The following is a 13,707-nucleotide window of genomic DNA, read 5'->3' on the forward strand; positions in this document are numbered from 1 at the left end:
AAGTATCAGTGAACTCCATAACGTCACAAGATGTTTTACATACGGGAGTTGTTGACAGTATATAACATTTTCTGTCTTCAAGGTCATATGTACATATTAAACGTACAAAAATTATCTCTCACAATTTTCAACTACTGACCATAAAGCCCATTGACATGCATGACATGACATGATGGTGTTTTATAAATGTGAATCTTTAACATCATACTAAAGTTGTTTCCACGATATTAACATGCGTAAGGTAAATTTTATTTTCAGTTTTTGAAAGAATATTCAAAGAAAGTTACTCTATAATTTGAACAAAAAAATCTTCATCTACAACAACACCATATTGTCGACATTATTTCATTTCTATGTAGTGAACGTTTAATATATAATGAAGATAACCAAATTATCTGACCATAAATTGGATTAAAAAGTAAACCATCAACATAAAGTTCGTTCAGAGATTAAAGGTTTCTCACTTTTGGTAATTTTTACGTGTAAAACAAGCGACCATCCTTACGACAATCAACATCTTCGTGTGTGATATTCTCAATTTCATCACAACTTTGACAATGTTACAGTGTTCAATTCCGAAATATAAATTTGAAAGTTGGCGGGAATCATAGGATGAAAAAGAGCTTTACTTCACATTACAAAACACTAATCTCTCTCTCTGACTGTGATATTTTTACATAGTTAAATACTGACAGTTTTTCCACCGTTAAAACAAAGTATATGGACAATTTTTTCTGCAATCTTTTCGAGTTCGTTGTTGATACCATAAATAACTGTCCTTTTGTGATATGAAGAACTTTTTATGTTCGTTTTAAGTGATATGTAATGTCAGTAAATACAATAGGTTAATATAACTACAAAGGTTGAATTAGTGGATTCATTCAGGTACATTGAGTTTTAAAAATTGAATTTCGTACCCCTCACGTGACACTTGAGCTATAGTATCTGTGTTGGAATACATAGTTATATTAGATACAGAATATAATCTGTAAAATTCAGTTATATTATCATAATCTGATCCGTAAAAATCAGCAAGTTTTTCACCATTCTTTAAATCTACGGCAACCAAACAATTAAGATATTTACCAATGAAATATGATTTATGTACGATCGGGCTGGGCCATAAAAATCCAAAGATACTATGCAAAATCGCACTCACGTCATTGTTTTTATGCACATTAATTACATAAATGCCAGTTCTCTGGTCGAAATCGTCCTTGTAAAAAGAAAATGATATGACTGCTTGTTTACTATCATTTATACAGCAGTTGAAATTCAGATCATTTACAGTTATCTGTCCCAGAACAAATTTTGTAATAAAAGACGTTATGGGTATTTCTGCAGTATGCCAATATTCTAAGTATAGTTCATTGTTGGTATTTCTCCATTTCCATAATGTGTATTTCGTTTTGTTTACAGTTAAAATAACAGAATAATCAGGTGATACAGCTGCTGTTGTAAATTTTGAACCATCGACAGGAAGTCTTTCGTTGTATTGTATCTCACCCTTGGTAATTCTAACAACTTGAACAAAATCTAGTTCGTCAATACAAACTAAGATATCACCAAATGTAAAGATTTTCTTAGGTTTAAATCCAATGTTAACATGCTTTGCTTGAGTAGAATCTACAAAATTTTTAGACGAAGTTGATATCTTCATAAGATGGTCAGAACCATCCCATATCCACAGTAAACCATCTGACCACCAACATCCTAATGCATCCTTCAATTGCATTGGTACAGCTTGAATAATAGTGCAACATTCAATGCTCCAAATATGAATGTTAACGTGGTCACCAACAGCGAAAACAGCAAAAAAAGATCCATCCGGTGAAAAACAACAACATTTAATTTCAAATTTCTCAAAAATAAATGAAGGTCTCCAAAGATGATCAGTTTTGAAAATTTTAAGCTTGGAAAAATACGGCACAACGTAAAATTCCTTAAACGAGATGGGATGGACTTTTTTTAGGATTCCTACGAACACATGGACACCTAACACATGGTAAATAAAACTCGATTTCGCCTTGATCGTTGTATTTTGTCAACTGAGTGATTTCAGAAAGCTTTACAACCTGGTTAGTATGATAACAAATACAATCTCGATAATGATGGGTTGTCTTTGAATTTGAAGATAGTGAATACTTATTTTCTCTTGCAAAAATATCGATTGCCTTTGGGAATTGAAAAACATACGAAGTCCTGTTAATGACTGCACCAAAGAACTCTGAATATTTATCGGTGTATTGCAGTTTTTGGTATTCAACAACGCAGCGTCGATCAATTCTTTGCAAAGTTAATGAATTCCATACTGTGAACACTTCTTTAAAACAAATTCCATCATATCTTGCTGTAATAAACAAACCAGAATCTGAGAAAGAGCAACGATTAACGACAACATCTGATTGTAAACATAACAACAAACGTCCATTATTAACGTCCCACAACTTTACTGCAGTAGATCCATCACTTGTTACCAGTCTATTTCCAGTAGGTGAAAAGGAGCAACAACAGATGATGTTTCCAGGTACAGAATAAAATTCTATTAATAATGGAGCGTGATATATGTCATATAGGGACATAAGTTCGTCTACATCATGCCACTTATCCAACCTTGAATCATCGAGTGCAGTGCCTAGAGTGCATCGTTGTTCGAATTCTGGAAGTTCAAAAATAGATATTTGACCATTTTCATATCCTACAGCAAGAAGTTCTTCATTGGACGACACGCAAAGAGATGTAACGTTAGCACGCAAGGAGACAGACGAATGATGATGGTTTGTTAAATATGTTGAGTCTAAATCCTCAAACCAAACAAAGTTTCCTTGTTTCAATAAATCCCTTGCCAAAATCTTCTTTCGTTTCTGCTATCAATTGTGTTTGCAATAATTTGTAAATAAATTGAGCTATTATCAGACTTATATGACTCATTCTGTACTCTCTTTAACGTAATTAACAAATGATATAGTTGTTCCTCAAGTACATCTTTTTTTAAGAAAGTACGTCGTTTCTCAATGATTTCACGCAATTCAAACCTAATGATATTCAAGTAATCGTCTTCCACACCCATTAACATTGCACAAACCACTTTAACATCCACTGCCCAGCTAAAGTCAACATTTTCGCCACATTTTAACATATGATAGATTCCATTCTTCAAAGCATATTTAATCATAGCAGTGTTCATCGTTTCTTTAAAAATGTTCATCGACTTAATTTGTTCAAACACTTTCTCACAAGCATGCCATAAGAACTTATGACCATTTTTTGGATTAACTGTAAACTCATGCTGTTCGTAACCATCTGATTTCAACCAATCAAGTAGAGATTTGTGATACACGGTTAAACAATCATCGTAAACAGGCAAAATTTGAGATAAAAGTTCAATAACTTTACTGCGGACTTCAAACTTGATGTCACCAGAAAAACCTAAATAGCTAAACAGTAAAGTTAATGGTAAAAACTCCCGACAGGCAGCTAACAACTCAAGAAATTGCATGAAAGTAGTTTCTGAGATAACAGAATTTCTGGGACTTTCCTTCGTCAACAATTCTTTTACTCTTTTGAATTGCTTTGTGTAAACACCACTTAACCCACTAGGGACCAATTCTTGAATGTTTTCGTAAGTAAGCTCAATATTTTCGTCTTTCAAGCTCAGTTGGGCGTTATACGCATAAAGAAATGATCCCTCACATTTTCTAACTAATGACAATAGGACGTGGCGATATCCCTGCACCCGATTATTCAATTGATGTCTCAAATACTTGTACAGGTCTTCTTCGTTGTTTTCATCACGATGACGAGTTGTAATTTCCACAGGATTCATGTCTTTCAACTCCTTTTGAACAGGACGTTCTGGACGACTGGTGAGGAAGATTTTAATCCATTTAGGTAGTCGGGCAAATTCATCAGTAATCAATTCCAATAATTCACTTTTGCCATCAACTTGGCTTTCATCTAAGGCATCAATAACCAAAAGCATTGGTTCATGATCTTCTAATGAATGCAATGGATTATTTAATAAAACACGGAATGCATCGGCGATTGATTCTTTAGAATGGTTTCTCTGTAATTCTTCATTCAGTTTACATTTGAAATCTGATATTGTATCACACATGCTACTAGCTAATGATTCTATCAACACTCGAGGATTTCTATAATCTGATCTATTATATCTGCAGAAATGAGAAGCAGCAAGTTTCTTCTTTTCAGAATATCGTCGACACACCTCAGCAGCAAACACACTTTTACCAACGCCAGGACCAGCAATCAAAATCATGACATTAGAAGCATTTTTTCTTCTATCGTTAAGCCAAGTGTCGAGTTTTTCAAATAACCATTCTCTAGTGCCTTCAAGGTATTTCTTGTTCAGATCATTTATAACACCATTGAAATTGCACTTGCCAAGTTTCTTGAGATCAGAACATATTTTGACTTGCAACATGTCTTTTACTCCAACAACATCAGCTATTGTAGCCATCTTTTCTTTAATTTCTTCTACTTTATTTTTCATAGTTTTTAACATTTCAATATAATTTGCTTCATCGCGACTGAGACGAGCTTCTTTCAATTCATCTATTTCAGTTTGTTGAATACCCAGACCAACCAATGCTTTTGAAATTTCCTGCCACAAGTACTCAAACTCACTGTCCTTTAAACTAGTTGTAGTTATGTGACCGTACACTTCGTTTCGATAAAACTTTATTCTTGCAATGTTTGCTGAGATTGAAGTATCTGAAGAGGAAGGAAGATTATTCCATCCACTATGTGGCGCTGTTAGACAACATATGTTACGCAATAAGACAGTTAATAATGAAATATCAAAGTGTTCAATGTCAGGTGAGCCAGTTGATGGGTAAAGAAGGTTCCATTGCTCCTTGCTGATGACTTTGAATTTTAGTGGTGTCAATTTACTCTTTGTAGACGGATCATTAAGTTTATCTTTTAAGTTTGATGACTGAAGGTTTATAATGATTTGCAATGTTATTTTCAAGGCTTGTGTTCCTTTATTGATCAAAAGTTTACTTAAACGAGATCCGTTTGCCTCAAACTTCAGTTTTTGAGGCGGTGAAGCCATTTTTCAAGCTAGAAATGAAGAACGAGTTTGTTCAAAAAGCATCAATTTGCAATGTACAAAATGAGCACAACGAGATCCATTTTCCTCAATCTTTAATTTATTAGGTGGCGAAACCATTTTTTTATTCTAGAAAGGAGGAATGAGTTTGTGAAAAAAGGTATAATTTAAAGTGTACAAAATGTTTACAAAAGTTAAAAGGATAAAGTAAAAATAGTACTACAAGTCATTTATAAAGACATGTGTGCTTCATTTCTTTTTCTCGATAAAAATTGTGTTCACTGCCTAGTGACATGACCCAGTAACCGATCTTACATCAAGGCATTAAAATAGTACACTTGATACAATGAAAATACACTTAAAGTGATAACAATCGTGTGGTGAAGAGATACGTCGTTCTTTTAACAGGATATATCAAACTGGTTTGCTGCGTTGTACGAATAATTGCTTATTAACATTTTGATAGGACTATATTGCTGATGATTTTGTTTCAACTTAAATTTTTGCTAGACTGCAGTCTAGCGGACACAGGAAGCGCTTCTAATCGCGGGCTCATTTTGGTTAAAGATAACAGGGTAGAGTTTGGGTCAGCGACCAAGGTGTCCGCTAAACTGCAGTAGTCCCCTATAGGATATATTTGACGTCTGTATTAACCAGTAAAGCGTATAAATGAATGATATTTTCAGCTGCAAGGTTTTGACTATAGTCACTAAAACAAAGTGCAGATTATACGCTCTAAATCATAGGTAATTAAAGAATAACATATATGTAATTCACTTCAAGGCTTCACGTGCCGTCCCTGATTTCGACTGATTGCTACAACACGCGCAACACTTCCAAACTTCCAGCCCGAGTTTGGATCGCCCTGGCGCGAAAAGATATGATGATGATGACTCATACTGAAGATTAACTGAAGAATAAAAATAACTTATTCTTCAGTTATTCTTTACTTATTCTTTAGAATAAGAATAAGAATAAGAAGAATAACTGAATAACATATATGTAATTCACTCATACTGAAGATGGCATCATGAGATGTCGAAACATGTCTTTTTTCAAAAAACTTGTCGTTTGTATTAAATGCGCATTAGCAATAGTGCTTTTACGAAATTATGGAAATAACATAAGTATTCACTTTACTTAAAAAAATTCTATTCGTAATCGTTCGCATATGCGACTATCACCGATGACAGCCGAGGATATCACGACTAAGAAACACTGCCTGCCTCACTGCCTCACTCAGACACTTTTTCAGTATGGCATAGTGGTTAGCCGCGCATGCACAGTGGCTACCCACAAAAACTAACTAGTGATAAATTATATTCTTGTTATAATACAGTTTAACTTGACGTCTACGACTGCTCTCCCCCCCCCCAAAAATGTTGTTACTCCCCCAAATTTTACATCCTAGCCACATGCCTGCTCATATTGATAACTTTTTAAGCGTGATTCCGTTTGAAGATGCTACGAGAAATTCTAAAAACTTTACAATTGATGAATGTCTTCTACATAGTGAGATAACGTAAGAAAACCACAAATAATACACAAATCATACATTACTTTTTCTATAAACATCAATTTTGAAATTTTCATGTGTCCAAATGGGAGGCGCCGGCCCTATTATATTACTGGCCCAAGGCAAAATGCCCCCTTGCCTACCACCTCACTGCGGGCCTGGCCTGACAGTCAGTGAAACTTCTCGACTTTGTGTTGTTACACGATTTTCTTCAAGTAACTAAAACAGTTAGGCGCGTTGGAAAACAAAACAAGTATCTTGATTTCAGTTTCTCAGTGTACATGCTAAATCAAAGTTCATCTAAGAATAAATTACGTGCAAAATGAATGATTATGAAATATAAACGTTATCTGGCGTTCATTTTGACAACTTGAACATAATCTTTACATTACATTTATACATTGTATTGCTAACTAAAGTATACTTATATTAAAAATAATGATTGATGATGAAATATATACGTTATCATAAGTTCATTGTGACCCAATCTTTACTTTACATTTGTACATTGTACTGTTTACTTAAGTTTAATTATATTTAAAAAGAAATGTCACATTATGACGTGGCTTCTGTGAATGTCAAGCACATCACTGACTCAGAAATATTTATTATCAAACCTTTTTCTTCGTGTAAGAGCCGCATTTTTTATAGTGAATAATTTGAAACAAAAAATAAAACCTACTTTCCAGTCGTGGTATTAAATATAGCTTTAAAAGTCACTTATAGAATCATTCAAACGATTTTTATTTGGAATGGAAATAAACATTCATTTGTTTATAGTCATACTTCATACTACGCAATGCTTCGGTATCAAATTTGTTAAGTTAGTAATGTAAACACTAAATCTCGGTTAAATTACGTAAAATTACCTTTGTTTTAGAAATAAGACTTCTTATACGACGATCATGTGAACAAAATTATGCTATCTTTAGTTCTTTACATGTCACATACCTAACAAAGATGAGAGATTTAATATAAAGAACGCGACCGCATACATATCAGTTTAAAAACGGTAATCATAATCCATACCTTACTGTTACATCAATCTTTTATCCATGTAAGTTTTGTTACATAAAAAAATTTAAATAGCAAACGAAAATGAAGAGTGAGTCAGGATCTCCTTCAACGAACAGTGAAATAAAACATTAATGACATTTATTTAGAACATTCTAGTTATATAACTAAGTATACATCACTGACTAAAAACAGTTGTTATAGAGATAAAAATGCATAAATAAGAACGTCATGCAGAGTACATAACAACATTGAGATTAGTCAAATTCTAAAGAACTACTGCTAAATCTTATAAATTTCAAAAGTTTTAACTCAGGAATAGATGATCACTGATCTAAGACAGGATTTTAATGTCAATTGTTACGACACGATTTTGCAAACTGTAAACGGATTTTTTAAATTCATTAATCAAAATTTTCATACTTGGATATTCTCACACAAGTCACTTCATATTATAAAGAAACTTTGTTATCAAATAAACCATTTTAACTTACGAATACATTTCAAACATCAACTGCACGCATTATAATTACTTAGCTATCAGAAAAAACACTGTCGATACAACAGTAAAGGATGTAATCAAAATAGTCATGAAGATAATGGTAGTCTCATATGTGCAGTGACTTTAAGAAGCACATTGTAGTTTAAAAATCTCAATCTCAAACTATCTACTATCAAGATTAATCTTTGTTTTTAGTGTTATCATTTCTTTCTATATCATTGGGAATGTATTTGGTATATACATAAAACATCTCATTTCATGGTTGGGGAGAAAATTGTCGAATGGTGTGTGCTAATATTATTGGGCTAAGCGTATTACCGTGAGTAATGTAAAAATTCGTCACATTGCTCATGTTTAATGCAATATTTTAAGTAAAAAGAACTTCTTAGTGAAATGAAAGAATCATGGAATTTTCATTATGTACGAAAATCACACTTCCATACTGTATAAAATCATTTTATATTCTCGCTGAGTCGGTTGATGCAGAAGATTAAAAAAAATTGTTTTAGAAGATCTGACAGAACAGAAAACTTGCGTACATATTTTTTTTCAAAATATATGTCATTGTATTTATTAAACGCAGTGTTTTGGGAAATATACCCAAAGGCCGAGAAATAAAAATAGACATGAATATTCATGATAGATACAATAAATAATGTTATGATAAATGACTTCCTTGGCCCCAAATGTGGACACTGTTTTTTTTCCAAAACAAAACGAAATGGGAGGGAAAACCGGTGGATCCGGTGAAAAACCCTCCAATCAATAAAAAAATCGAAATTTAGAAAAATTTCTTTAAATTTTTGTTGTTTTCAAGATTTTTCATATTTTTGTTGTTTTCAATGATCCCGATGATCTACTTTAACATGCAGCGTAGTCAGATCGTAGCTACGTCGTTCGTATCTTAAATTCGCAAAGCGACAAAAAAAAGCGGCGACAAAAAAGTCGGCTGACTACCCTATTTATTGACACCGCAATATTTTGTGTTTGAACAAAAGAAACGAAAACTTTAGTAGAGAACAAAAAATGAAAGAGTGCAGAGTGTTAACAAAATTTTAATGAATAGACAAAAATATAAACTAATAGCAGCTCATACATAAATCATATGAAAAATTCATTCAGTACGTTCGACCTGATCATTCACCTACCAATAACAATGAAAAATGAAATGACCAAAGTGACGTCGTGACTTGCATACAAACTATTTTTGATGTCTACTAGTCTTCATTCGATCAAAATTTCAATGTTGCTTTATTAAGACCTTCATTAATAACTGGCTTTCACTCGTGTGTTTTGTCCGAAAATTTGACAATTGTAAAAATTTAGTTTTACGGAAATTTTTAACGGTTGAATGAAAAAATGCGTTATACTGATTAATAGTATGTACAACGAAAGTCACAAGTGGGAATCTTTCAATAAGGACGCTTGTTTCTTCGTGCTTCTGTCCAACTTGATTGTTCATTCAATGTCTAGTTATTACAGACATAGCTACTCTATAAAAAAACACATTATAAATGTCAGTATAATGAATGAATAAAATAAAAAATTATGTATTTTGAAAAGAACAAAACTTTAATACCTGATTTTCAAGCATTGTCCTGGTCCGTCAGATCCAGGAGTCTTAGTAGGTCTCTTTCACTTTTTTCACAGCGCAGCTTTTACGTGTATATCGTAACGTGTATATCGTAACATGTATATCGTAACATGTATATCGTAACATGTATATCGTAACATGTATATCGTAACGTGTATATCGTAACGTGTATATCGTAACGTGTATATCGTAACGTGTATATCGTAACATGTATATCGTAACGTATATCGTAACGTGTATATCGTAACATGTATATCGTAACATGTATATCGTAACATGTATATCATAACGTGTATATCGTAACGTGTATATCGTAACGTTTATATCGTAACATGTATATCGTAACGTGTATATCGTAACATGTATATCGTAACATGTATATCGTAACATGGATATCGTAACATGTATATCGTAACATATATATCGTAACGTGTATATCGTAAAGTGGATATCGTAACATGTATATCGTAACATGTATATCGTAACATGTATATCGTAACGTATATCGTAACATATATCGTAACATGTATATCGTAACGTATATCGTAACATGTATATCGTAACGTGTATATCGTAACGTGGTATATCGTAACATATATCGTAACGTGTATATCGTAACGTGTATATCGTAACATGTATATCGTAACGTGTATATCGTAACATGTATATCGTAACATGTATATCGTAACATGTATATCGTAACATGTATATCGTAACGTGTATATCGTAACGTGGATATCGTAACATGTATATCGTAACGTGTATATCGTAACATGTATATCGTAACGTGTATATCGTAACATGTATATCGTAACGTGTATATCGTAACGTGTATATCGTAACGTGTATATCGTAACGTGTATATCGTAACGTGTATATCGTAACGTGTATATCGTAACGTGTATATCGTAACGTGTATATCGTAACATGTATATCGTAACATGTATATCGTAACATGTATATCGTAACGTGTATATCGTAACATGTATATCGTAACGTATATCGTAACGTGTATATCGTAACGTGTATATCGTAACGTGTATATCGTAACGTGTATATCGTAACGTGTATATCGTAACGTGTATATCGTAACGTATATCGTAACGTGTATATCGTAACGTGTATATCGTAACATGTATATCGTAACATGTATATCGTAACATGTATATCGTAACATGTATATCGTAACGTGTATATCGTAACATGTATATCGTAACATGTATATCGTAACATGTATATCGTAACGTGTATATCGTAACGTGTATATCGTAACATGTATATCGTAACGTGTATATCGTAACATGTATATCGTAACGTGTATATCGTAACATGTATATCGTAACGTATATCGTAACATGTATATCGTAACATGTATATCGTAACGTATATCGTAACGTGTATATCGTAACATGTAACATGTATCGTAACATGTATATCGTAACATGTATATCGTAACGTGTATATCGTAACGTGTATATCGTAACGTATCGTAACATGTATATCGTAACGTGTATATCGTAACGGATATCGTAACGTATATCGTAACGTGGATATCGTAACATGTATATCGTAATATGTATATCGTAACATGTATATCGTAACGTGTATATCGTAACGTGTATATCGTAACATGTATATCGTAACGTGTATATCGTAACATGTATATCGTAACGTGTATATCGTAACGTGTATATCGTAACATGTATATCGTAACGTGTATATCGTAACGTGTATATCGTAACATGTATATCGTAACATGTATATCGTAACGTGGATATCGTAACATGTATATCGTAACATGTATATCGTAACGTGGATATCGTAACATGTATATCGTAACATGTATATCGTAACATGTATATCGTAACATATCGTAACATGTATATCGTAACGTGTATATCGTAACGTGTATATCGTAACATCGTAACATGTATATCGTAACATCTATATCGTAACATGTATATCATAACGTGTATATCGTAACGTGTATATCGTAACATGTATATCGTAACATGTATATCGTAACAAGTATATCGTAACATGTATCGTAACATGTATATCATAACGTGTATATCGTAACGTATATCGTAACATGTATATCGTAACATGTATATCGTAACGTGTATATCGTAACGTGTATATCGTAACGTGTATATCGTAACGTGTATATCGTAACATGTATATCGTAACGTGTATATCGTAACGTGTATATCGTAACATGTATATCGTAACGTGTATATCGTAACATGTATATCGTAACATGTATATCATGTATATCGTAACATGTATATCGTAACGTATATCGTAACGTGTATATCGTAACATGTATATCGTAACGTGTATATCGTAACATATCGTAACATGTATATCGTAACGTGTATATCGTAACGTGTATATCGTAACGTATCGTAACATCGTAACATGTATATCGTAACGTGTATATCGTAACATGTATATCGTAACGTGTATATCGTAACATGTATATCGTAACGTGTATATCGTAACATGTATATCGTAACGTGTATATCGTAACATGTATATCGTAACGTGTATATCGTAACGTATATCGTAACGTAACGTATATCGTAACATGTATATCGTAACATGTATATCGTAACATGTATATCGTAACGTGTATATCGTAACGTATATCGTAACGTATATCGTAACATGATATCGTAACGTATATCGTAACGTATATCGTAACGTGTATATCGTAACGTATATCGTAACGTGTATATCGTAACATGTATATCGTAACGTATATCGTAACGTGTATATCGTAACGTGTATATCGTAACATGTATATCGTAACGTATATCGTAACATGTATATCGTAACGTGTATATCGTAACATGTATATCGTAACGTGTATATCGTAACGTGTATATCGTAACGTGTATATCGTAACATGTATATCGTAACATGTATATCGTAACATGTATATCGTAACGTGTATATCGTAACGTATATCGTAACGTGTATATCGTAACGTATATATCGTAACGTGTATATCGTAACGTGTATATCGTAACGTGTATATCGTAACGTATATCGTAACATGTATATCGTAACGTGTATATCGTAACATGTATATCGTAACGTATATCGTAACGTGTATATCGTAACATGTATATCGTAACGTGTATATCGTAACGTGCATATCGTAACATGTATATCGTAACATGTATATCGTAACATGTACATCGTAACTTGTATAATAACGTGTATATCGTAACGTGTATATCGTAACGTGTATATCGTAACGTGTATATCGTAACGTGTATCTCGTAACGTGTATATCGTAACGTGTATATCGTAATATTTTTATCTTAAAAATTCAATGAATCCTACTTGCAGCATTGCAATTTGGTTTATAAACGTTAAATAAAATTAGTAAAAGTAGCGAGTGAAAGCCAGATATTTTCTCACAGCAGTTGACATCTTTTATTGACATTTTTTTAGCTAATATGGGTGTTCGTCATGATTATGTTTCAAATTATAAAAATAGACCATCGGGATCCTTTTTGAATCTCTCATGCAGTTACTCATAGCTATAAGTTAATTTTAATACTTATCTACTCAACTTACAAACCACAAGACATAGATCATGTTTTTCCACTCGCTTGTTTTCCATCTTCGTAGATTATAGTCCAATCACCTCAATGTTAATGTTCACACGTACAAATGCCGTTATGCAATGTCCATTCAATATGTTTATACCATTCCATACACAAATTAATCGACGTAACCAATAAAGGGCTACTGTATTATGAATCGCCATTTCGATAGATTACTGTTTACAATGCACTCTAATGGTAATTTCAAGCGAAGGAAAAGGCTCACTTCAAAACCCCAGTTATATCATCACTCAAAGAATGCTTAGTGCAGATTTGATCTTCTATGAATGTCAGCTGACCACTTCCAGGTGAGTTCATATAACAATGGGGCCCATCATCATTATATAACAAACAACTGACATCCACAAAGAATCCAAACTGCATATG

At 32.9% G+C, this 13,707-nt stretch overlaps 1 protein-coding gene and 1 long non-coding RNA gene across 2 annotated transcripts; both read right to left on the reverse strand.

Annotated features, from left to right (window-relative positions):
• Nucleotides 1-2,830: 2,830 nt before the first annotated feature.
• LOC124451946 lies at nucleotides 2,831-7,500 on the reverse strand. Its single transcript, XM_047002546.1, has 2 exons — nucleotides 7,460-7,500; nucleotides 2,831-5,085 (listed from the first exon to the last, which is right to left on the reverse strand). The coding sequence occupies exon 2, from the start codon at nucleotides 5,075-5,077 to the stop codon at nucleotides 2,831-2,833; it is 2,247 nt and encodes a 748-aa protein (XP_046858502.1). The 5' UTR covers nucleotides 5,078-5,085; nucleotides 7,460-7,500.
• A 1,707-nt stretch (nucleotides 7,501-9,207) lies between these two features.
• On the reverse strand, nucleotides 9,208-13,442 carry LOC124451585. The gene is made up of 2 exons (XR_006950554.1): nucleotides 13,292-13,442; nucleotides 9,208-9,250 (listed from the first exon to the last, which is right to left on the reverse strand). It is a non-coding gene; the product is annotated as an uncharacterized LOC124451585 (long non-coding RNA).
• Between the last annotated feature and the right edge of the window lie 265 nt (nucleotides 13,443-13,707).

This window comes from Xenia sp. Carnegie-2017, unplaced genomic scaffold, assembly GCF_021976095.1.
Source record: "Xenia sp. Carnegie-2017 unplaced genomic scaffold, XeniaSp_v1 HiC_scaffold_24, whole genome shotgun sequence".
NCBI classification, from domain to species: Eukaryota; Metazoa; Cnidaria; class Anthozoa; order Malacalcyonacea; family Xeniidae; genus Xenia; species Xenia sp. Carnegie-2017.

What these genes read in the sequence shown, in the direction of transcription:
- LOC124451946 (XM_047002546.1), bottom strand. Translation starts at nt 5,077, where the DNA reads ATGGCTTCACCGCCTCAAAAACTGAAGTTTGAGGCAAACGGATCTCGT.